Source organism: Lemur catta, chromosome 7 (genome assembly GCF_020740605.2).
Source record: "Lemur catta isolate mLemCat1 chromosome 7, mLemCat1.pri, whole genome shotgun sequence".
In the NCBI taxonomy this organism is placed as follows: domain Eukaryota; kingdom Metazoa; phylum Chordata; class Mammalia; order Primates; family Lemuridae; genus Lemur; species Lemur catta.
In genome coordinates this window covers 21672595-21696227 of record NC_059134.1, presented here as the reverse complement: position 1 = coordinate 21696227, position 23633 = coordinate 21672595, and the positions used below count along the sequence as shown (strand labels likewise).

At 56.0% G+C, this 23633-nt stretch overlaps 1 protein-coding gene across 15 annotated transcripts in view; it reads left to right on the top strand.

Moving 5' to 3' along the window:
- Positions 1-2280: 2280 nt before the first annotated feature.
- Positions 2281-23633, top strand: part of PHLDB1 (pleckstrin homology like domain family B member 1) — a 45757-nt gene continuing 24404 nt past the window's right edge. For 12 of the 15 annotated variants that reach the window (XM_045556356.1, XM_045556355.1, XM_045556351.1 and 9 more), the window contains exons 1-6: positions 2281-2387; positions 7826-7906; positions 8567-8690; positions 9678-9848; positions 18077-18202; positions 19897-21245. In XM_045556356.1, the coding sequence (XP_045412312.1) occupies positions 7847-7906; positions 8567-8690; positions 9678-9848; positions 18077-18202; positions 19897-21245 (1830 nt within the window). In that variant the 5' untranslated portion in view covers positions 2281-2387; positions 7826-7846. Of the gene's footprint in view, positions 2388-7707; positions 7729-7825; positions 7907-8566; positions 8691-9677; positions 9849-15180; positions 15354-17150; positions 17302-18076; positions 18203-19896; positions 21246-23633 lie in introns of those variants that run through there. The other 3 variants (XM_045556344.1, XM_045556353.1, XM_045556354.1) reach the window with 3 other exon arrangements.

The window sequence follows — 23633 nt, the reverse complement described above, 5'->3', positions numbered from 1 at the left end:
AAATTTTTCCCAAGTTAGTGCAGCGTCATTGCTGCCACCACACCTACGCTAATGATGCCTGAGTTCGGGATCCAAAGAGGCCAGAAAGGGATAGCCTTCTGGGAGAGGGTGTGTATCTACAGGCATTGCTTGCTGTATGAGCAATAATCACCTCTTTCTGGGGCTACAGGGAGTACAATTTAAGAGGAGGCACAGAGTGGGAAATGTGCCAAGGCAAAGGCAGAAGGAGTGTGGAAATCCACTCCTGACACTCATAGCCAAGCACAGAGGGCCTTAAAAAAATCCACTCTTCCTTCCACACCCAGTCTTTGCCCTCTCCCCCTGCTTCCACTTCGGAAAGTCTGAAGCATGCCTGGAAAGCTGTTTTCTACTTTCTTCCCCTCTCTTCCTCCCCCTTTCCTGAGCTCCCAGCTGCTCGACCTCTTGCGTAACTGTGAGAGAGCACTGAGTTTTTTGATGGGCTCCAGATGTGCAGTGGGGTGGGGGTGGAGGGTAGGGGCAGTCGGTCTGTAGTCCCCTGAGTGATCTAACTGTGGGAACATCGAGGCCTGACAGCAGGAGAGAGGACACTGCATAGTGCCTTTATCATGGGGTCAGCTGCTCCCTGCATTGCGAGGAAAGCAAGAAAAGTTGGGTGCTGTTTCAACCCCCTGCCTCAGTGTCAGCTGTCTTTGTGGCAGGCTTGATTATTCCCTGAAATTCCTCCTGACCAAGACGGTGAAGAGGGGCTGGGGGTTGTGAAACAGAATTAAGTGAAAAGCCTCTGAGGTATCCCAATCTGAGCCACTCCCCTCAAATGCTGGGTCTTGGCATATGGGATACAACAGTTTGGGTTTTCTTTATTATTTTATTTTACATACCAGAATAACCTGAATATTACTGTTGTGATCTGCCTTATGAAGGTTGGTCAGAGTTAAGTTACTTTTATGAGCTTTAAACAGTATGAAGAGAGGAAAAGTAAGTCTTGTGCCCCACCCCCAAATCCTGGGGTTTCCTGGTATCCACAGCATATTCTGGAGCCCGGTGGTTCTACTTCCTGGCAATAGCAGGTAGTTAGCAAAGGGCCCCTCTCCCCTCCCCCTTCTTGTCCACTGCTTGGCCACGGTCAGATCCAGCCTCCATCATTGTGGGGGGCCCCCTGCTAATGCTGGCCCTGTCAATGAGTGACCAGAGATTCCTACAGACCAGTCTCCTATTCCTGGGTTGGGAAGAGAGCACAAACTAAAGCCACTGAATCAGAACAGGACTTGAAGGACAAATTATTTTTTGTTATCCACCCCAGCTGGGATTTAGACCAGATTTGAGGGCTTTCTGCTCCTTCCTTTAGTAAAGAAGTTTCTAGGGTCCTTGCAAGAGTGCAGGTTAAAAAGGTCCAGTCTAGCTGAGTTCAGCTCCCTAGGGCCTCCCCAGCCAGTCTCCTGGGGCAATAGCTGGCTTTGCAAGGTAAGGATCTACTGTCAGCATTGGATTTCGGGGTGGGGGTTGAGATGCAGAATGACCTCAACCAGGCTCAGTTTCTAGGCCGCTTTTAGGTGTTTAGCGCCCCCTTTTCTTCCTTATTAACCCTCACTCCCACAGAGACCCAACCAACTATAGAACAATGGGCTCAGCTGCGCATCTATAGCCTGCCTCCCAACTCCCAATCTGTAATCCAGCAGATCTGCGGTGGGTGTGCCCCTCCATGGGGGCGAGATCATAATTCCATCCAGCTTTCCTGTGCTTTAGAGTTTGCATGGCACTTGAACATGTCTTCATGTACCTATCCTTAGGAAAGCCTGGGAAGCCTGATGTGCAGGGCTGTCAACAAACCCATTTACAGCTCTTCACGGTGGGGTGACAGGGAGAAGACCTGAGTGCCTCAACAGACATTGTGGAGATGTTGAGAACATGTTGCAGGGGCTGCGACTAGGAGGTTCACTGGGAGAGCCAAGGGACGTTTCAGGCATCTAAGGTAAAAAGAAAGCGGGAGGGGGAGGGGAGGAGGAAGGAAGGAGGGAGGGAGAGGGAGAAACTGTCAAAACCTCCTCTCAGAAGCGCAGTTAAAGCCTAGGGGTGGAGGGTGGTCTAGGAGAGTCCGAAGGGGAGGGTGGCGGTGGTGGAGAGCCAGCTGTACAGATGAACAAAGCGGGCGCTGTGCAGGCGGGGGGAGGTGCTACTGTGGGAAAGGGTGGGTGGGGGGACCTTGGGCTCCAGCCCCACAAGGGCGTCTTCTCTGGCTGGCCAGGCGGACAGGACGGGGGATGGGGCGGGGACTAGCGGGAGGGGGGCGGGACAGGCTCGCTCTCCTGTTCAGCGGGCTCCCAGGGAAAAGCAACAGTGTCCTTCTGAGCCTGAGGCCACCGCGGCCCAGACGGGCTAAGGGACCGGTGTCCCCCTCACCCCTCGAGGTAAGAACGCCCCCTTCCACTACGCCTGCGGGTCCCATTCGCTGCGCGGCTGGGACAGGATAAGGGGAAGTCCCCAGGGCCCGGCCGGAGCCCTCAGATCAGCTCTGGGCTGGGGAGACACGGGAGAAACCCGTCGGGGAGGAGGTGAGTGCGTGGCGTGGGGGCGAAAGGGGCTTTGCTGGGAGTCGGCTCCGCGGCTTTCCGGCGAGCTGCTTGCTTTTGCCCTCCCGAGCAGCTGCCAGCGCCACCGCCAGAGGGGGCCCTCGCGCTCTTCCCTGGGAGGGACACTGATTCTTGCCCTATCAAGACTTTTCCACCCGCACGAAGGCGTCAGGGCTGAAACTCGCAGGGTCTAGGGTGGCGCGTGTGCGCGCGCGTGCTCGTCCTCCAGCGCCCCACACCTCCCCGTCTCCTCCAACAGCAGGACCACAGGGAGGGGGAATGCCCTGGGGCATCTCCGCTCCTGTCCCCGGGCCAGCCGCCTTGATGGACAAGGGAGGGATGCGTGCGGAGCCCCGCTCCGAAACATAGGTGTCCGGGAAGGACCCCTGGGGGTTTCCAGGAGATGGGAAGCACGTCTGGGGCCTGCCAGGCACTCCTCCTAGGCCCCACGTCTTTAGGGGCCCGGGAGGCCGACTGGGGCGCCCTGGAAGAGTGAGTCGCAGGCTCTTGTCACGCCCGCGCGGTCAGGATTCGAATCCCTCGCGGAGTTCCCCCAGCTGAGGCTGAGCCGAGTCATCCGGGCTCCCCCGGGATGGGGAAGTGTGGGCTGGCGGCCGGGTGGGGCCGCGGGGTTGCCGAGGCGCCCGCGGACGCTTCCGCCGAGGCAGGCTAGAGTGGGGACCTGGCCAGGCGACCACACGGCCCGGCAGGGGACCCAGAGCGCCGGGGCGGGGCTGCATTCTGGGCCCGTTAGCTCAGCCGTCCCGGAGCTCCCGGAGGCTGACTCATCGGACGGCGGGCTCACCCCCGCACACACCGCCACACACGAACACAAGCTCCCCTCCACGTCAGGCTTCCACACAGCACACGCACAGCGCCCCGCCACCCACGCGCCCTCCCACGCCACGTCGCGCACAGGCACCCCTCTATCGCACCGCCCCGACACACCTAGACCTCGCCGTACACTCCACACACCGTTCACACCACACGCCGCTCACTGGAAGCCGCTGTCCCGCTCGCACGCGCCCCCCTCACGCCGCCGCCCTTCCCGCAGCCGGCCGGCTGGGCGCGGGCGGTGTCTGGGGGCCGCCCCTTCCCCGCCGCGCGAACAAGCGGCTCCTTCTCCCTGCCCCGCCAAAGAAAGGCCGCTTGTCCCGCTGTCAGGGGCGGGCGGGCGGCGGCGGCAGGCGGCCCAACACTGAGGCCTTGTCCCACCTGGGCGGCCTGGATCGGAGCGGGCCGAGGGGAGCGAGGGCCTCTCCCTTGCGGAAATGTCACTCGGCCCTGCCCACTGCGAAGAGGTGCACTTTCCACACATACACGGCATAGCCCCCACACTACGCGCCCGTCCCTCTTCCCGGCTCTCCCCCTGCCCTCTGGCAACCCGCCTCTCTTCTCTCCCCCACTTCTGGGGCCCCTGGCCGGCCCCCAGTCTCCCTCCTGTCCCCCACCTTCCCCGGCTCCCGGCCCCTCGGTTTCCCGCCCCACTGCCCTCGGTGCCTCAGGGTGCCTCCCATCTCCTCCTGCCTGTCATCCCCTCCACGCGAGGGCCGCTCTGTCCTGTCTCCCCCGCCTCTCCACCTCTCTGTTCCTCGGTCTTCCCCTCCCTAGCTTTCATTTGTCCTTATCCTTCAGTTTCCCTCTTTTATTTCTCCCTCAACTCCCCGAGTCTCCCTTTCCCCGCGCAGTCCCTCCGCAGACCCCCTTTCTCTCAGCCTCATTTTTCTCATTCTTAAGTTCTCTCTGCCCCTGCCCCGCTCGGACGTCCCCGCACTGGGCTCCTGGCCTCAGTTTCCTTCCTTTCTCGACTCCTTCCTCTGCCGGCGGCCCTTCCTCGAGGGCGGATGTGCTCCGGGAAGGCGAAGGCGGTCGAGGGCCCAGAGGATCCCAGCTCCGCCCCGCAGGGCTCCGTCCACAGCCCCGCGACGCCCCGGGAGAGGCCTCGGCTGGCCCCCAGGGACACGGGAGAGGGCCGGAGCGCCCCACAGGGCCCTGGGGAGCACCCGAGCAGAGGCCCGCGGGGGGCCCGGCCTTTCGTCTGGGGCTGGCTTTGGACCTTTCATCTTGGTCCCCACTGGGAGCTCGGGACCTTCCTCTGGCCTCCACCTTCATGCGGGTGCTTAGATCCCCAAGGGGTGACACTGGGCTCCCCACTCTGTGGAGAGGGCTGCGGACGGTGTCCCGCGCGGCCGGGTGCTGGCGCGTTCCTGCTGAGGAGGAGGCCAGAGCGGCCGGGCCGGGTCACCTGCCGCGGCCCCGGCGTCGCCGCGCACAGGGCCCTCCCTGTAGCCCTCCAAATCCAGACGCCGGGGCCTCTGTCGCTGTGCTCCCGAGGCGGCGCTGGGGCGTCTGTACCCGGCGTGCGGGAGCGCTCCCAAGCCGGGGCTGACCGCCAGGCTTCCTCACTCGAGGGCCGACTCGCCCCACGGGGGCCTTGTTTTGGCCGCGGAGCGGGTGGGGTTTCCCAGAAAGGCCGCCGGGGCCGAGGCGGGGCGGCCGGGTGGGTAATTACAGCCCCCGCGCGGTGGGCAGCAGCCGGGTGGGACGGAAGCGGGCCAGCCATTTGGAGGCGTCCTTCGGGCAGGCCGGGGTTGGGGGTCGAGGAGAGGGCGCCCCCAGGTGGCGGCTTTCGGGGCCTCGGCGAGACCCCTTGGCCAAGCACCGCTTGAGCGCTGCACAGGTTGGTCTGGTGTCTCTTTCCACTTCACCCGGATTAGGTTTCTGAGCTGGGGCCACAGCCGCGCGTCTCCCAATCTCTACATCTTTTCTTATCTTCTTCCTACACCTCTCTCCTTATCTCTCCCTCTCCTTTCACCTCCTTATTCCCTTCTTTCCTCTCCTCTTATCACTCTTGTTCCCCATCAACCTTACTCCTTTATAATCTTAGCTCCACTTGAAGTTCTTTCGTGTAAATAAATGAGCACACCTCAGCTGCCTCACAGGGTGATAGTGACAAACACTCCAATTTGACAGATGAATAAACTAAGGCCCAGACAGCAGCTCATAATAATAACTGGTATTTTTATAGTGTTTTGCCTTCATGGAGTGTCATTTAATATAATACCTGAATCTTCAGACTGTCCTTTTTCTTTTAAACTAACAGATTTATTGAGATATAATTTATATATCATAAAACTCACCCACCCGATTTGTGTGCAATTCAATGATATTTAGTATATTTACAAAGCTGTGCAACCATCCTTACTATTTAATTTTATTTTATTTTTATTTTTTATTTTTTTATTTTTTTGAGACAGAGTGTCACTTTGTTGCCCAGGCTAGAGTGAGTGCCGTGGCGTCAGCCTCGCTCACAGCAACCTCAAACTCCTGGGCTTAAGCAATCCTACTGCCTCAGCCTCCCGAGTAGCTGGGACTACAGGCATGTGCCACCATGCCCAGCTAATTTTTTCTATATATATTTTTAGTTGTCCAGATAGTTTATTTCTATTTTTTTTTAGTAGAGACGGGGTCTCGCTCAGGCTGGTCTCGAACTCCTGACCTCGAGCGATCCACCCGCCTCGGCCTCCCAGAGGGTAATTTTAGAACATTTCTGTCATATCCCTCCCCAAAAAACTTTGTGCCCATTTACAATCACTCCCCGTTCCATGCCTAGCCCCAGGAAAGCACTGATCCAGGCAGTCTTTTTTTTTAAATCATTATTCCAGTTTTATAGAAGAATGACTTGACAATCAGAGAAGTTAAATAACTTGTCCGAGACCGTACAGCTAATAAATAATAAAGTCAGGGTAGAATTTAAGGCTTTTGCATCCCAGTCTAAAGCTCTTTCCGCTAATGGATGATGATTTTCCTTTACCATTATTTATTATTTTGTTTTTCTTAACCCCTCTTTTACATAAACTCCCCTTTCCCAATCCACTCTCTTGCCTCTCCTCTCTCAGAAAATGCTGAAGGATTTCCCTGAGTCTAAAGAAGCAGTACAACAATCTTTGTCCCTGGAAATTCTTCCCCACGGCCAGGACTCCTGAGGAGGTGCCAGGCCAGCTGGGGACTTGGTATAGGTTAATGGTCTGTTCCTCCGCTCTTCCCAAGCAGTCTTGGGGTGGGCCCCAGGCTGTGTTCCGGCCTCTCTTCCGCCAGCTTGGGTGGAAATGGTGACGGAGATGATGCAGTTCAGGTCCGGAAGGGTGGAAGCTGGGAATGTAAATTTAGTAACTCCATGGCTGAGGCCCTTGGGACCCACTGCCAGAGTCAGACACTCCTTGGAATACTGGCTCCTGCCCCCACTTCCTTTCCAGGTCACCTGGTAGATGGCTGAAAGAGAAAGTGGAGGGAAACCCTGCTTTCCTGGGTCTGCTTCCTTACCTCTTAGCCATACTCTCTCAGCCTTGCTGAGTAACATTTCCGCAGCAAATGAGAAGTCTCTCACCTTAAAAGTTGGCCAAGACTTGGGCATGTGGCACACATTAGTACACAAACATCCTGCCTCACATTTCTCAGGTACCAAAAACATGAGCCGGGGAGAGAGGAATGGCTAGTGGGGTAGGGGTTAGGGGAATTTAAATTCTGGCTCTGGAATCTATCTTACCCTTGTTCTAAGGGCCTAAGCTTCCTCCAGCACCAAGCCAGTTAGGAACTCAAGAGTTAAGAACCCAATACTCCCAGTATTAGTTATCACTGAGTTTTTTTTAGCTGATCTTGTTGGGGTAAGGTTGCTTCCTGGGGAAGAAAGGTGCAGGGGTTGAGACATACAGAGATGGTAGGAATGGCTGAAGTTTTCCTGTGTCTCCTTTAAGAAAACATCCTACTAAGACCCCTGGGAAAAGAGACAAAGGGAGAAGAGGAAAAGAAAACATTCAGGAGGGAGCCCCTGCCACCTGCCTGGGGACCCTCCATCTACCAGTGTCCTTGAAGGGCTTCTTCCCTAGATTCTGCTTCTTCCACTAAGGTAGATTTTCCCCACCCTGCTTAAGGCTCCAAATGGCTGAGGGTCTTCAGCTGCCAAGACCTGGGTTCTGGGGAGCACAGGGCAAGAAAGCACAGAAGTACAGGTTGGGCCTAGAGGGCAGTTTGTGCTTATGGTTGCGAGGGCCAGGACTGATATGGCATGGTATCCATACTGTGGCTGGAGACCTGGGACCGCCTCCCCAGCCCCTGCCCAAGTTCTTCAGCTGCCTGCACTCTTCTTTCAGCATGAGCATGCTTGGAATGATGGTGGCTGGTACGGCCCCTGCCCTGAGAACCCTGCCACAGAGCCTACTTCTTTTCCTCTTCTGCCCTGGCCTCCCCACTTCACCTGCTTTCTGCTGTGTCCCCAGGTGCTCTGGAGCCCTAGCACCATGGATGCTCTCAATAGGAACCAGGGAGGACCTGGATGCAAGACCCAGGCCATGGTGCAGGTGAGTGGGGTCAGGGCTGTGAGGAAAGAGGGCTGTTGATAAGGATGGGTTCAGCCCCTCTACCCCCTTGTGGTTCCAGCCCAAGGATGAGAGCAGCAGTTCTGTCCCTCTCTGCCTTTCCCCAGGTCCCAAGCCTATTAACAGCTCAGTCTTTATCTGAATCAGGTTAATTGGTTCACCCAGAAACTACCCTTTGAAAGTCAGAAAGCAGTTTACAGATTGACCCTGGGCTGTATCACTCTCTTTGATTCATGCCTCATCCCTCTCTTGTAATTTAGTGTAGCAGGGGGCAACCAATGGCCAAGTGGACAGCCACGATCAAGTCTGCAAGGAGCTCAATTGGCCCTCCTTTACAGTACCCCTCCTGCTTACCTAACCCCCCACCCTATCTCCTTGTTTCTGCTTTAATAGACAAAAGGGCCAGTTAAGCCAAGACTAGAGATAAATCCAGTGGGAAGAGTTAGTGGCCTAGATTCAGATCTAATTACAATTTAGTGAAATAATGCTGTGTGTGAGATTTTGTGCTAAGCCTTTCAGCACCCTCAGAGCCCTTTGGAGAAGGGCAAAGGCTGGAGAGTGCTGGTGGGACTGGGACTAGGGTGCTAAGGTGCTGGCTTAGAGTCTCTAATGATGCTCATCCTCCACCCCCACTACCTGCAGAAAGGACCCTTGGACTTGATCGAGACAGGCAAAGGGCTGAAAGTGCAAACGGACAAACCCCATCTGGTGAGCCTGGGCAGTGGGCGACTCAGCACTGCCATCACCCTGCTGCCGCTGGAGGAAGGTAAGAGTGGTCAGGGCATCCCACCTGCCACCCCTCCATCATTATAGGCATTCCTGCCCTGGAGGCCCAGCTCTTGCATGTGTTGGGGCTCTTCTGCTGCCTGTTGGCAATGCTCACCTCCCGCCTCCCCATCCCACCAGGCTTGCTTCTCTTGTCTCTGCCTCCCCAGACTGCCTGCCTTCTTTGATAGATAACCTGACCGGGATTAAAGATCAGTTTAGAAACAAGGAGGAGAGCACTGAGAGAAACAGGAGAGCACATTGTTCTTAGCAACCAGTATGGCCAAGTAGAAAGGGGGCCCAGGGCAATGCCTGGCTTGGGAGACTATACCGTAGGGTAGGTGGAAAATGGAGAGATAGGAGTGGGGGCAAGATAAGGCCCTGGCATGGCCCCCTTCACCTTTCAGCTTCTGTCCTCCCTCTCTCCTCTCCTGGCTGCACTTGTTGCCTGGGTGATACTACATTCCCCACATTCTCCAAATACCAGTCTCAGGGGCTCTGCCAGGGGGGAGGGGCTGTTTCTGCAAAGCAGTTGGGGGAGAGGCTGCACTGAAGTGAAACAGAGAGTGAGGGAGAGGAGAGGTACAGGTGGCAGAAGGGAGGGAGAGAAGGAGAGAGAGGGAGATTTAGAAGAAAAGAGGAGTGGGTAGGATGAAAGGGAACAAGAAAAAATGACATAGGGAGAGGCAGTTGGGGGGACTAAGAGAAGGTCTGCAGAAAAGAGGCCCCCTTGCTACTCTATGTGTGGAGTTGGGCCTTCCCATCTCTGGGCCTTCCCATTCTCAGGCAGAGTTTTCTCTGCTCCAGAAGAGCTTCTATCAGTTACCGTCTCAACCAGGCTCAGGGGCCCAATAGGGGTGGTCAGTGGTAAGCAGAGATTTTCCCAGGAGTAGGTGGTAGAAATATATTCCACTGTGGCCCTCCTTGCCCTGACTCTGCCTCCTCAGGCTGAACAACCCCTCTGACTCAGTTTGCCTCCTGTCTCCAGGGAGGACGGTGATTGGCTCTGCAGCCAGAGACATCTCACTGCAGGGGCCAGGCCTGGCTCCAGAGCACTGCTACATTGAGAACCTGCGGGGCACCCTCACCCTCTACCCTTGTGGCAATACCTGCACTATTGATGGGCTCCCTGTCCGGCAGCCCACACGGCTCACTCAGGGTAAGTTTCGATATCCCCAAACATAGGGGGCCTCTGTTTAAAAGCCTGTGCATGTTAGGTGTAGGGGAAGCCATCTCTGGTGGTTGCCATGGTAACTGCCTGAGTGGCCTGTACTGGGGATGGGGTGCTCAGGTGCATCTGGATGTGCCTAAACAACAACCCAAATCCCCCAGCATCCAGACTTGTCTTCAACCTGCTTTTCTCTCTGGTCACTCCCAACCTGCCTCCCCACACCATGGGGAGAGAAGAGGTTCTGATTCCTGCTATCAGAGGGCCTGGGGTGTGGTGTGGTTGTTAGCAGCTGTTGGGGAAGAGCAATTGCAATAGCAGTGAGAGGGTATCACTGCTGTGAAACAGCACTGTGGCACTGTGAAACAATGCCAAGAGGGAGTTGTTCTGAGAAGCTGGAGAGGAGGACAATACCTCCTGGTGGGGACGGGGCAAAGGCAAAATCTGATGGCAAAATCTGAGGACATGACTTCTCTTGTCACAAGACTGTTGACAGGCTGGGCGTGTGGCTCATGCCTGTAATCCTAGCACTCTGGGAGGCTGAGGTGGAAGGATTGCTTAAGCTCAGGAGTTCGAGACCAGCCTGAGCAAGAGCAAGACCCCATCTCTATTAAAAATAGAAAAATTATCTGGGCACACCTGTAGTCCCAGCTACTCTGGGAGGCTGAGGCAGGAGGGTCGCTTGTGCCCAAGAGTTTGAGTTTGCAGTGAACTATGATGATGCCACTACATTCTAGCTGGGGCAACAGAGCAAGACGGTCTCAAAAAATCAAAACAAAACAAACAAAAAAACCCCAAGACTGTTGACAGCTTTTGGGTCATGAATGGGATATTCCATTGTATAAGGCAGCTCTAAAAACTGAGCTCCTAATTACTATAGTTACTAGGCAGGTAAGGGGTTGGCCCAGGTGGCACTTTGACAGATCAGGTGTGTTCACTCTGGAAGGAGGGTTCTGGGCATCAGTTCATCCAGTGAATCATCAACTCAGGGGAATGAAAAAAGATTTGAGTGGAGGTTAGAAGTGAGGTTAACAGGAGGATGGGAGCATTGGGCTAAGCCTGGCTCTGAGCAGGAGGACTTGTTGGCATTGCTTTCTGGGGCCACTTACAGGCTAAAAGCCCCTGTGCGGTGGAAATTCCACTCACTCCACTGTCTCCCTCTCTCCTATTCACACCCCTTGGGGCCTTTCAATGCCACTCCCTTCACAGCTGACCCCGGAGACCTGACCTTGCCCTACTCTGTTCTTCCTGCCCTTGGGTGGGGGGCAGGGTATGGAGAACTGACTTCAGGGAGGCAGGTCCACCACCAGCAGCAGGTAGGCCCTTGCTTCAAGATCTCTGGTGTGGTATGAGAAGGGGAAACTGGGGCTTTGGCTATGATGGCATCTGGTTCCTGGCAATCCTGTTCAGTCTCAGAGAGAGCATCTTCTCCAAGATTTGGGAGCATGGAGGTGAGACAATAGAGCAGCAAGGAGAGGCAGGGCAATGTTCAAAGAAGGCCCAGCCCTCCTCACCTCAGCCCCAAATCCATCACGTTTACAGGCAAGAACGTACATTGTTACCCTGCATGTTGGGAGCAGGGTGGAGGAACCCGTGTTCTGTATGCCTCTCTGTCCAGTCTGCCCAGTGCATTATCTAGCTCCCTGGGAAGAGGGAATGCTGGGGGCCAGGATGGAATTCTGAAGCATTTTCTGTGGCCCCAGTGACCCTCCAACTCTTACCAGCCAGAAGCCCACCCTGCCAAGTATGTACCCTCCCACTCTCTTCTGACCCTAAACCCTCTTCCCTTTTTCTCCCCCTCCCCATAGCCTTCTTGTCTGGGCTGGCCTGTCTCAGAAGCTTGGCAGCCTGTGGAGGGGTAGGCAGAGGCACAAAAGAATGGGTGTTCTTCTCCCCGTCCTCCCCCTCCCCTGGGCTCCAGGAGCTGAGGGTTTCCTTGTCTCATCTCTGGAGCAAGGCACCAAGCCCAGCCCTGCCTGGCCCCACTCCGGACATTCTTGGGAGTGCGTTTCCTTGGAAACTGGGTGGCTCGGGGGTGCATGTGCTATCTCTGAGTGTCTGTATAACTGGAGTGTGTTTATGTATCTCCGGATGTGTTTGTGACTCTGGGCTTGTGTATCTCTGTGTTTGTGTCTTTCCTGTGTTTATGGATCAGTGTGTTCAAGTGGGCGGCAGGGGTGAACTCAGGACTGATGGTACCAAAATGTCTGTGTGTGTATATGAGAATTCATTGGCCATATGCCTATCTGTGGGCATATGTACAAGAGGATCATTTTTCCTTTCTTGTTCCCCTAATCTGGCCTTGTAGAGGGGACCCTCCTCTTTGAAAAACAGAAGGCTGCCCTGGGAACAACAAGGAGCCTGCTCTGGCTGGGCCAGCCCCTAGATGCATCATTCTGGGCACTGTGCCCAGCCATAGGCAACTTGGAGAGACACACTTCATGACAAGCAGAGATGGCAGTGACAGGCTCTTCCAGCAGGAATATGCCTGGGCCAGGGAAGGGGGGAGGTGGGCAGAAAGCAGATGCCAACCTTTAGCACAGAGCTATGAACATGGGAGCATGAAGTGAGGGAGCCAGGAAGATCCTGATTCCACCCCTCATACCCAGGCATCCTGGCACGGCCCACGCTGCCCTCTTCTCCACAGACCAAGGGGTGGAGCTGGGAATAGGACCAAGGAAAAGAGGAGGAATCTCAATCTGAGTCTAGGCTGCCCCACCCTGGGACCACAGTGCCAGACCACATGAAAGATCTGGGAGGGGACTAAGTAGGGGAGGACCCAGAAAGCCACACAGCTCAGGGCCCAGGCTGTCTAGACAGTAGGTCCCCATCTACTCCTAGCGTTTGCTGCCAGCCCTAGTCTCTAAGTCTCCTTCACTCTCTAAGCCCCTCACTGGTGGGTAGGGGCTTGCGTGAGGGCCAGTAGAGGAGAGGCTGGGGAGCCAGGATTCCTGGGTTATCCAACTGCCTCTTTCTGGGATCCAGGACATTGAGCCTCTTCCTCTCCCACTCGGTTATTCCTTCTGTAAACTGGGAGCAGAGCCTCCAACTTGTCTCTGTTATAAGACCGATAAAGATCTTAACTAACAAGGCTCCATGGAAGGAGAGCAGAGAGAAGGCTCCTAGCTTCCCACTTCTTTGTGTCCGCCTCCTGCCCTATTTCTCACTGGCGGGCATCCTCTGTGTATGCCTGGGTCTGTCCAGCTGGCCATCACAGTTTCCAGACCGATGAATCACTCTTCCTGAGATTTTTTTTAAGCCTCCCCTCGTTTTGCATTTGACCCTATATGGTTCTTCCTTTTTCCTTCAGAAGGGGAATAAGATGTGTGTGCACATGTGAGTGTGTGAATGTGTGTGCCTACAGTTGACAGCGTGGTTAAGTGGGGTAGTGGGCTGTTCAGCAAGGGCGGAAAATTTGCCTGATTATTTCTCTAAGGAGGTTGACTTTTTATTTCAGTCTCTGAAAGGATAGCTACGCCTGAGTGAGAGTGTCACTAAGAGGGGGTTGGTGCCTGGGGGAATGTCAGCGTGAGAATAAAGGTATGTGTGAGACAGAGTATGTGTATGTGTGTGTGTTTATTATTTTTTAATTTTTTATCTGTTTATTTTTTTGAAACAGTCTCACTGCGTTGCCCAGGCTAGAGTGCAGTGGTGTTAGCCTAGCTCACAGCAACCTCAAACTCCTGGGCTCAATCGATCCTCCTGCCTCACTCTCCCAAGTAGCTGGGACTACAGGCGCTTGCCACCATGCCTGGCTAATTTTTTCTATTTTTAGTAGTGATGGGGTCTTGCTCTTGCTCAGGCTGATCTGGAACTCCTGAGCTCAAGCAATCCTCCTGCCTTGGCCTTCCAGAGTGCTAGGATTACAGGTGTGAACCACTGAGCCTGGCCAATTTTTTTAGAGATGAGGTCTCACTCTGTTTCCCAGGCTGGAGTGCAGTGGTGTGATCATAGCTTACTTCAGCCTTGAACTCCTGGGCTCAAGCAATCTTCCTGCCTCAACCTCCTGAGTAGCTGGGACTACAGATGTATGCCACTAGGGCCAGATAATTTAAAAAAAATCGTTTTGTAGAGACACGGTCTAGCTATGTTGCCTACATTGGTCTTGAAGTCCTGGCCTCAAGCAAGCCTCCCACTTTGGCCTCCCAAAGTGCTGAGATTATAGGTGTGAGCCACCACACCACACCAGGACATCAAAGAATGTGTTTAATGCGGCTGTCTGTGTGACTCAGAGTGTGCATAGCTGAGGTAGTGTCAGTGTGACTGAGCAAGGGTCGGTGTGTATCTGAGAGACAGTGTGTAAGGCCCTGTGAGCTGCTGAGCACATACAGTGTGTCCCATAAGGTTTTGGTGTCCAGGGGCCAGGTCCCTGGAGCAAGAGGAACTTTCTGGGGGACCTGGCTGGGTGGTAGGTACCTCCCTGGCTCAGAATCTCAGCCTGACCCTTAGGGCTCCAGACATTTGTGTTTCACAGATAGGAAGGGTACCTTATTGGGGTGGAGGACGCTTTGCTGGGGCTAGCACAACTGGAGATTGTGGCTGGGGGTAGGTAGGGTTGACTTCCAGGGCCCTAGGAAGTGGGCTGGCTCCCCTCAAATGGAGAAAGGGGTAGTGCCTTGGTCCAGCCTGGGTTAAGGGGTGAGCTGTGGTGAGTTGGGCCAGAAGGGGAGGTGTCTAGGATGGAGATAAGAGCATTGCATTGCACAGAGCACTGCTTTGGCCTGAACTCCCAGCCCAGAGTGACCTTGTCACAGTGGCAGGCTCTCAGCCCAGGGTGACCTTGTCACAGTGTCACTAGGGCCAGAGTGGACCTAGTGACCTAGCTGGATCCTGTGGAGTCCCTGCTCTTTTCCTGTCTCTCACATATGAAGCCCGGAATGTCAGAGCTGGAGGTCCAGCAGCGGTCATTGAGGCCAGTCTCCTCGTTCTGTAGATAGGGAATCCGAGGCCAGAGGGTGTGACTGGCTGATGGTGATACAGCCACTCAGGACAGGGCTGGCCAGGACCCCAGGCCTCAGCCACAGACTTCCTACCTTCGCTCTGCTCACTCCTGCTCCCGCTCTGGACCCTCTGGCCTCTGTATTTACTCCTCACCTTTCCTTCCCTCAAGTCACGTCCCTTGAACCTTTCCTCCCACCGCACTTTTCCTCCTGCCCCTGGCGCGCGATCCCGCCAGCTCTCTCCTCGCATCCTCCCGCCCCGCCCTCTCCATCCAGCTCTCCACTCTTCTCCTCCATCACTTCCTCTTCCCCTCCTCCTCTCCTTTGTCCCTCCCTCCCTGGCTCCCTTCCCCCGCCACTGGTGGCCGGCCCGCCCCTCCCCGGGCTTTGGCGGCTGCTCGCTGCCTCGCAGCTCCTCGCTCCGAGCTTGGAGCCTGGAGCCTGGAGCCGGCGGCGCAGAAGGTCAGCCCGCCGCCCGGCAAAAGCTCCAGGCGGGCCGGGAACCTGGAGGGCCCGAGGTAGCAGGGGCAGGCAATCCGGAGGTCCGGGTTCAGCGGTGAGTCCTCAGCCCCGGGCCAGCCACCGCCTCCGGGTAGCGGGGCGTGGAGAAGCTCGGGCTGGGAGGGGCGTCCTGGGGATTGTGGGCGCCAGGAGGGGGATGGGGTTGGGGTCCTCTGCCCCTCTTTGGGAGCATGAGGCTGCGAGACTCGAGACTCGGTTGTGTGCGTGCCCTGAACATTTCTAAGTGGGGATTCTGGGCTTAAGGGCACTTCTCAGCGGTGCACACCTCATCTTCCCTGGCGCTTGGCAGTCCCCTCCTTGGGACCCGCCTCCCTCAGAAGGGGTTAAAGGGTCCTGGTTAGGATGAAGGGAGTCTGTGTTATGGCCAAAAAGGGTCTCTGATGGGAAGGGCCAAGGCCCTTCCTTCCATCTTCCCTTCACCCAGCCTCCCTTTGGCCGTTCCATTCTATCTGTGTGGCTGGGAGGACAGTGGCCATTGCTCTGTGAGTGTGTGAGCATGTATGCTTACCAGTCTGTGTGTGGGTCTGTTTGTGCAGTGCTTCCCCTCTGCATCTCTCAGAGATAGGATCCACCCTCTCCTTTGCCCAGTTTTTCTCCTCCAGATGTACCGCTTCTCCACCCCCTTGCACACAGCAGGGCCCTGAGCCCCTCTGGGCACGGGGCGGGGCACGGACCACAACTTTGGTTGGATGGGCAAGGCTTCCTGGGCTTCCTGAGATGGCTGGCCTTTGGGGTGTGGGGCGGGAGTGGGCAGAGAGGGGGCTTCTTCCCAGAAACAGGGTCGCCAGGCCCATGGGGTTGTAGGGGCCAGAGCTGGGGCAATGCTGGGGCCCCTGAGTGCAAATAGAAAGTTAATTTGGGCAGGAGCTGGGCTGCTCTCAGTCCTGTTGCCCTCTTGCCCGCTCTATTAATATGGATCCAGCTCTGCTGCCTGGCATCACTATTTATAGCCCAGAAGCAGCATGGCCACACCCCCTATGTGGGGGAGGGTGAAGGACAGAGGAGGGGGCAGGGAACTTAGAGCTGTGGGCGCCAAGGTGGAGGGTCCCTAGATGTTCATAGCCTCCTTGGGTGGGTCTGGTGCTGCTGGGCTAGAAGCCACCCCGACTTCTCACCTTCTTCCCAGCCTAGACTGGGTGGTCAGGCTCCTTATCCCCACCACCCACTACACTTCCCCCATCAACCTAGGGTTGAGTGCGTCTGTCTAGACCCTGTGAACTCATCATTAATTAGCCTGTTAAATGGCTGAAAAGAGGGGGAGGGGCCTGACAGGGCTCTTTTTGAAACAGCTGTGGTGGTAATTAGGTGGATGGTGTGGTTGGATATTATTTATTCCGGTTATGATTACACTGGGATCAGCTTCTCTGATTGGTGGCTTGGCAGGGAAGTCTCCACCCTCTCCCAATCACCCATCAGCCTTTAGAATTGTTGGTGCTGCTTGCCTGGGAGGGCCCATGGGTGTGCCAAGGTAGTGGGTGGCTTTGTCCACTAAGGTTTTCTACTATGGGCTTCTCAGCCTGCTAGACTCCTACCTCATGGCAATGCCCAAGGTCCCAGAAACAGGCTCCTGAGCTTCTCAGTAGGGGGCCTGCCAAGGTACCCACGTGGCCTGGGATGCCCCTTGCTCTTGCGCCCTGCCTGAGCTGAACTGTCTCAGCGTCCAGGAATGTAGACTTCCCTGCCAGTCTTAGCTCAGACTGGCATGAAGCTTGGGGCGCCAAATGGCACCAGATTGGGTAGACGGGAGCCTGGGGTCAGGGACCAGGAGTGTGGATAAATTGGAAGGGTGGGTGTTAGAGAGCAACAGGGCTGTGTCTTCTCCTAACATAGCATCTTCTGCAGGAGCCCTTGAGCACCTGGTGTGGCCAGGAGGTGGAGTTCTGCCAGCCAGACTTAGGTACCTGTGGGCACACCTGCCGCTGTGCACACTCCTGCTGCCCCTGGCTACATTTTCTGGCTCCCACGAACCCTCCCTACTCCAGGTACTCGCACTTCCAGGACAGGCATGGGCTTGTGTCTGCTGCCTGGGAATGTGCTTGGCTGAGGCTGGGCCCAGTGGCCTAGCCTTGGCTAGATTCTAGGGGAGACCAGGGAGCAGCCAGAGGGAGCTTTGTCAGAAAGAAAGAGGGTGGTGGTCACACCCTATATGCTCAGAGAGGGTGGTAGGTCTCCTAAGGCCACACAATGATAAGGAGTCGAAGCAAATTCTTATCCCCCCACGTCATCTGACTGATCCATAGTTTTTCCCTTGTCCCCTAACTCAGACCTTTTTTTGTGACCCTGGAAGTTGCTGCCTCTCAAACTGACCCTTCTACCCAAGTGGCAGATAGGTGGATCAGGGGTACAGGTTGAGGCTGGGGGGACATGGATGTCTATGTTCTCTGAAGAACTTTCTTCATTTACAGAGTGCTTTCACATACAATGTCTTATTAACCCTGCAAGGTCGGTGGTGTTATTCCCATTTTTCTGATTAGAGAACTAGACTCAGAGGTGGAGTGACTTCACCCAAACATCTCACAGCTAGTAAGAAGAGGAGTTAGGATGAGGACTCTGATCTTGGGACTTGTTCTTTCCACTCTGCCCTGTGCTGTGGAGCCCTGGAGGTGCCTGTCTCAGGCACAGGCAGGGTCAGGTGTGGATTGCGTGGACTCTCTGAGTGCAGGTGGACTCTTTAGAGCCTGGGGTGACCTGCTAGTGCTGTGGGGTGAGAGTGGCTTCAGCCCTGCCTGCTCTGCCAAGCATTTGCTTTCTTCACAGGCTGCATGTTGTGCCTGGGTCAGTCCACTTTCCTCCGCTTTAACCACCCGGCTGAAGCCAAGTGGATGAAGAGCATGATTCCAGCAGGGGCCCGGGCCCCTGGGCCCCCCTACGGCCCTGGCCTCGGTAGGTATCCAGCTAGGGCAGGGGGTTGGGTTGGTGGTACTCCTTGGACAGTCCTCCTTGCCTACTTCGGCCACACTTGGAGTGTTAGGGCAGGACAATACCTATGGTCTAGGCTCATTGCCACCTGCCATGGGCTGGTGGAGAATGCCAAGCAGTGGGGCCACTGGGAGAGATATAAAGCAGTGCTGCTTAGCTAAAATTGGGGAATTGTACCTCGAGGAATGGAGGGCTCTTCCAGCCTGTACCTCACTGCCCTGGAGGATGCCACTCAGTGTCTGGGACCTGGCCCACTATGTCACCACCAGGGAGCCTCACCCTTGAGGGTGGCCTGGGGGTCAGAAGGAAGCATTAGGATGGACCCCCTCATAAGCTCTGGTGGGTCCCACCTGCTGATGATCATGTCCTTGGGCGCTGCCCAGCCCTCAGGCCATGCCATGCCCAGTGATGACTCAGTAGAACAGCTGCAGTTTGTGTGTGAATTATTGATCCCTAGAGGAGAATTGCTGATTGTTCCAGGGAACCAACATAGGCCCCAGCCCAGCTGCCTAGGGGGTGGGGTGTAGACCAGGAGGCCACTAGTGGTTCTACTACCCTAGACTGTTGCACTGGCATTTAGGTGGCTGTGGGATAACAGGTGCCAAAGTGGTGCTGGGAGAGGTGGACACACAGGTATACCTAGTTGGTTGGTATCAGTGGTCTAAATGTATGGTCTGGGGACCTGAGGAAAGGTGGATGGTCACTAGGATCCCTCAATATCCATGGGAACCCCTCGGACTGTATCCCACACAATCATCATAATATCGGACCCAAACTCCGTCTTGCAAAGGCTTTCCCTTGCTCCCCTATCCCCAGTCTTTTCCAGTCCCCTTGGGGGCTCAGAAGCCTGGGTTCCCAGTCCACTCGCTAGTTAATTTTACCCTGCCCCAATCCCAGCCTTGTCATGCCACTCACTTAGCTGTTTGGGGCAGTGGTTCCAGGGACTCCTGATTGGTTGACTAGGGCTGGGGCAGGCAAAGGCAGGCTCTTGTTGGCATGGCTTAATGGGATAATTGGAGGACCTGAGCTACACCTAGTTGCTGGCCAGCCTGGCTTCCAGGAACCAGCCATTAGAACCAGATCCTTCCCCTGCCTCTGATTGGACAAAGTGGTGCAGCACACACCCCTTGGCCAGTCCTGGAGGCTTTGGTTTTTTTCCCCCGAGCCTCTGGTTCCTATGTTGGGAGGCCCTCATGTCCTATTAGACCAAAAGCCCCTGGAACTTCTAGCCAGCTCTTCTTGCCCCCATCTCCTTTGCATAATGGCCACCTGCCCATCCTGAGGAGAGATTTAGGAAGTTGGGAGAACCAAGGCAGGGAGGATTCTAGTCTTGGGGTGAATTGGCATCAACTTGGCTTAGAAGTGCCTGGCATTGTTGCTAACTCTGTCCTGAGTCATTAAATGTTAGAGGCAGAATGGGCCCTGCCCATTCCTTTCCTTTATGGAAGGGGAAACTGAGGGCAAGTGACTTGGCCAGGGTTGCACAGCAGGTCAATGGCAGAGCTGGATGGTGCCAGAACTCAGATCTGGCTTCTTCTCCAGAGCCTTTGTAGCCTCACTGCACTAGGAGGAGGTGGGGTAGTGCCCTTGATTTTATGTATTTGTAGCTCCCCAAAGTCAAAGACCAGGGCCTGAGGTCTTTTTGCATTTCTCTTCAGTGGAATCAGAAAGTCTGGTGAATGGGAACCATACCCCGCAGTCTGCAACCCGGGGACCCTCGGCCTGTGCCAGCCACAGTTCCCTGGTGAGCTCTATTGAGAAGGACCTGCAGGAGATCATGGACTCTTTGGTACTAGAGGAGCCTGGGGCTGCTGGCAAGAAGCCTGCTGCAACCTCTCCGCTGTCGCCGATGGCTAATGGTGGGCGCTACCTGTTGTCCCCACCAACCAGCCCGGGTGCCATGTCTGTGGGCTCCAGCTATGAGAACACCTCTCCAGCCTTCTCTCCACTCTCCTCACCAGCCAGCAGTGGAAGCTGTGCCAGTCACTCACCCAGCGGGCAGGAGCCAGGACCTTCTGTGCCCCCACTGGTGCCTGCCCGTTCATCCAGCTACCATCTGGCCCTGCAACCCCCTCAGTCCCACCCGAGTGGTACCCGCTCCTCTGAGAGCCCTCGGCTAGGCAGGAAAGGGGGTCATGAGAGGCCTCCAAGCCCTGGCCTCCGAGGTCTGCTGACAGACAGCCCTGCAGCTACCGTCTTGGCAGAGGCCCGCAGAGCCACAGAGAGCCCCCGGCTGGGTGGGCAGCTGCCTGTGGTGGCTATCAGCCTGAGTGAATACCCAGCTTCCAGTGCTCGCAGCCAACCCACCTGCATCCCTGGCAGCCCTAAGTTCCAGCCTCCAGTCCCTGCTCCCCGCAACAAGATTGGCACGCTCCAGGACCGCCCTCCCAGCCCTTTCCGTGAGCCTCCAGGCACTGAGCGGGTGCTGACAACCAGCCCTTCACGCCAACTGGTGGGCCGAACATTTTCAGATGGGTTAGCCACCCGCACCTTGCAGCCTCCTGAGAGTCCCCGCATGGGTCGGCGGGGCCTGGATAGTATGCGAGAACTCCCTCCCTTGAGCCCATCTCTGTCCCGACGAGCTCTCTCCCCTCTGCCTACCCGGACCACCCCAGATCCCAAGCTAACCAGGGAAGTGGCAGAGAGTCCTCGTCCCCGGCGCTGGGCAGCCCATGGGGCTTCACCAGAGGACTTCTCCCTGACTCTGGGGGCCCGGGGCCGTAGGACACGGAGCCCCTCACCCACACTGGGGGAGTCCCTGGCCCCCCGCAAGGGCAGCTTCAGTGGCAGGCTGAGCCCAGCCTACAGTCTGGGCTCTCTCACTGGGGCTTCGCCCCGACAGAGCCCCTGTGCCCAGAGAAAGCTCTCCAGTGGGGACTTGCGGGTACCCGTCACTCGGGAGCGGAAAAATAGCATCACAGAGATCAGTGACAATGAGGACGACCTCCTGGAGTATCACCGGCGGCAGCGCCAAGAGCGACTCCGGGAGCAGGAGATGGAGAGGCTGGTGAGCGGATGGCAGGGAGGCTGCCACCATCCATGGCAGGGTCTCTGCCAGGCCTCAGGCAGGCCAGCTGGCAGAGTGGGAGGGGCCCTTGGACAGGGCCTGGGCTTCTCAAGCTTTCCTGCCTCCAGGATACACCTTAGTGACCAGTATCTCATGGTTCTGGTGCCCTGATGAAGAACTTCCTTTGAAATCTCAGGCTTTATTTTAAATTCATGCTAACTTTGGATTTATTCCACAACATAGCACTTGTTTTAATATATGAATTAAGTTTCATGTTATTTACCTGAGCACAGCGAAGCTCTAGGAAAACATACCACATTTATGGGGAGACCTTGCACCTCTCAGTTTGAGAAGCAGGTCGTGATGATGGGAAGGTCAGAGAGGGGAATGGATTTGTCCAAGGTCACACTGCAAGTTCTGGCAAAGCTGGAATTGGAACCCAAATATCTTTTTGACTCTGTCTGAGACTTGTCCTTTAGAAGGGCCCCTGGTCCTTCTCTTTTTGCCTCTCTTTGGCCTCTACAAATGGGTGGGATCTGCTCACCCTGGCCCAGGCAGGATCATCTGGGAGTGTGGGTGGCAGGGAAGAGGGAGAGAACAGGGTGGGCCCACAGCCCCTGGCCTGACCCCAGGCTGGCCTGTGTGATTGTGATTGTGTGTGTCTGTGTGCATGTGTGTGGGTGCATGCAGGGGCTGGGTGTGGCTCTGGGCAGCTGTCCTGGAGATGGCATCTAAGCTGGGTGGGGGCTGGGATTCCCCAGATAGCGCAGGGAGCTTAAGGGGCTCTGGCTAGTGTGTATACACACACGAGCCCACATACAGGAGAATGGATTCTGCCCTCTCCCTTGTGAGCAGAAGAACAGGGTTCTTGGTGGGGGAGGGCCCAGGAACCCTGCGATTGGTTTGAGGAGGAGAACCAGAACCGAGGTTTGTCTGGAAACCCTTTCAGAAGAGGTTGGGACAGTTGCAGTGAGGGTGTGGGACAGTGTTTGTATTGGGTGGGGAGAGATGAGGCAGGACCCCCAGGCTTTTCCTTCACTGTATCCTATCTTTACTGTTTTTGCCTTGGCCTGGCCCAGCCCTCTGAGCAGACCTCGGAGGCTGGGGTCTCATCCTGGAGAGGGGGCAGTGAGCCTGGCACAGGCACAGTGGTGGGCCCAGCCTCCTCAGCTCCTCCGTCAGCCTCTCCACCCCATCTCCACGCACAAGCACACACCTCACCACCAGCCCTGACCTGCCCCACCTGCCACTTTAAGTCTGGGAGGTTGCCACCCTGCTCCTCCCACCTCAACCAGGCTGCTTATCTGGGTCCTGGGGCAGGGGTGGGGCACTGGCCCAGCCTCCTGGGTACAGAGGCTCTGTTCCTGGTTGGTTTTTTTTTTTGCCATGGAACTGGGCAAGCAGCAAGAGGGAAGCCAGGTAAGTGGAGGCATTATGGACAAACCGTAGGTGGTGAGAGACACCTAAGGAGGACTAGGGACACTAGAGAGCTATGGGAGCCTGGGGGCTGGGCTTCAGGGTTGGGTGTTATGAATGGGAGAGGGGGACGAAGACTGGGAACGTGATTGTACCATCCCTCCTAGGCCCCTGAGAGGTGACTGTGTCAGAGTCTGGGTGTGTGCGGGGAGGGGGCTGATTAAGTGGTAGGGCCATGGAGCACTCACACCTGGGCCTGGGTATTCAAGGACTGGCAGCAGCCCACCCTGCTGGTAAGGGGCCAAGGGCTGCTTGAGGGTGACTTGGAGCTGAGGTGGGGACAAGGAGGACCATGTCCCACGTCTGCCTCTACTCCCTGTGTGTCCGTAGCTGGGTGTCAGGTCCCTATGGGCCCACGGGTCTGTTTTCTAGCCTGTCTGTAGGTGCCCACCTGTCTGTATGCTAGACTGTGTTTATCTGTGTGAGTGTGCAGCAGTGTGCATTTGTGCATGTCAGGGCTGGTGCTTTTGTACCTGCCTGTTAATGTAGGGCCAGTACACGTGTTGTATCCTTGTGTGCCTGTGTGTCAGTGCGTCCTTGTGTCTGTAGATCTGTGTGTACCCATGTCAGCATTAGCATGTGAGTTTATCTGTGTCTCATTGTGGTCTTTAGTCTGCCTACAAGTGTGTGTTTCCATGTGTTTGGTGTGTTCCTGTGTGTCCATGAGGAAGCCCCATCCTGCGATAGGATGAGACAGGAAGGGAAACAAGGAAATAGGAAGATGGGAGGGGCCAGCCACGTGGGCAGGTAGCACATCAGCCTGGTTCCTCCTGCCCCCTTCTGAGGTATCCTGCTTCCCTATGCCTCTCCCAGATCTTGGGGTTGGGGCTCTCCTCACTTGAAGCAGAGCCCAAAGCGCCTAGTGTCCTTGCTGTCCCTCCTGAACAGGACACAGCCTGGCTTTAGCCTCCT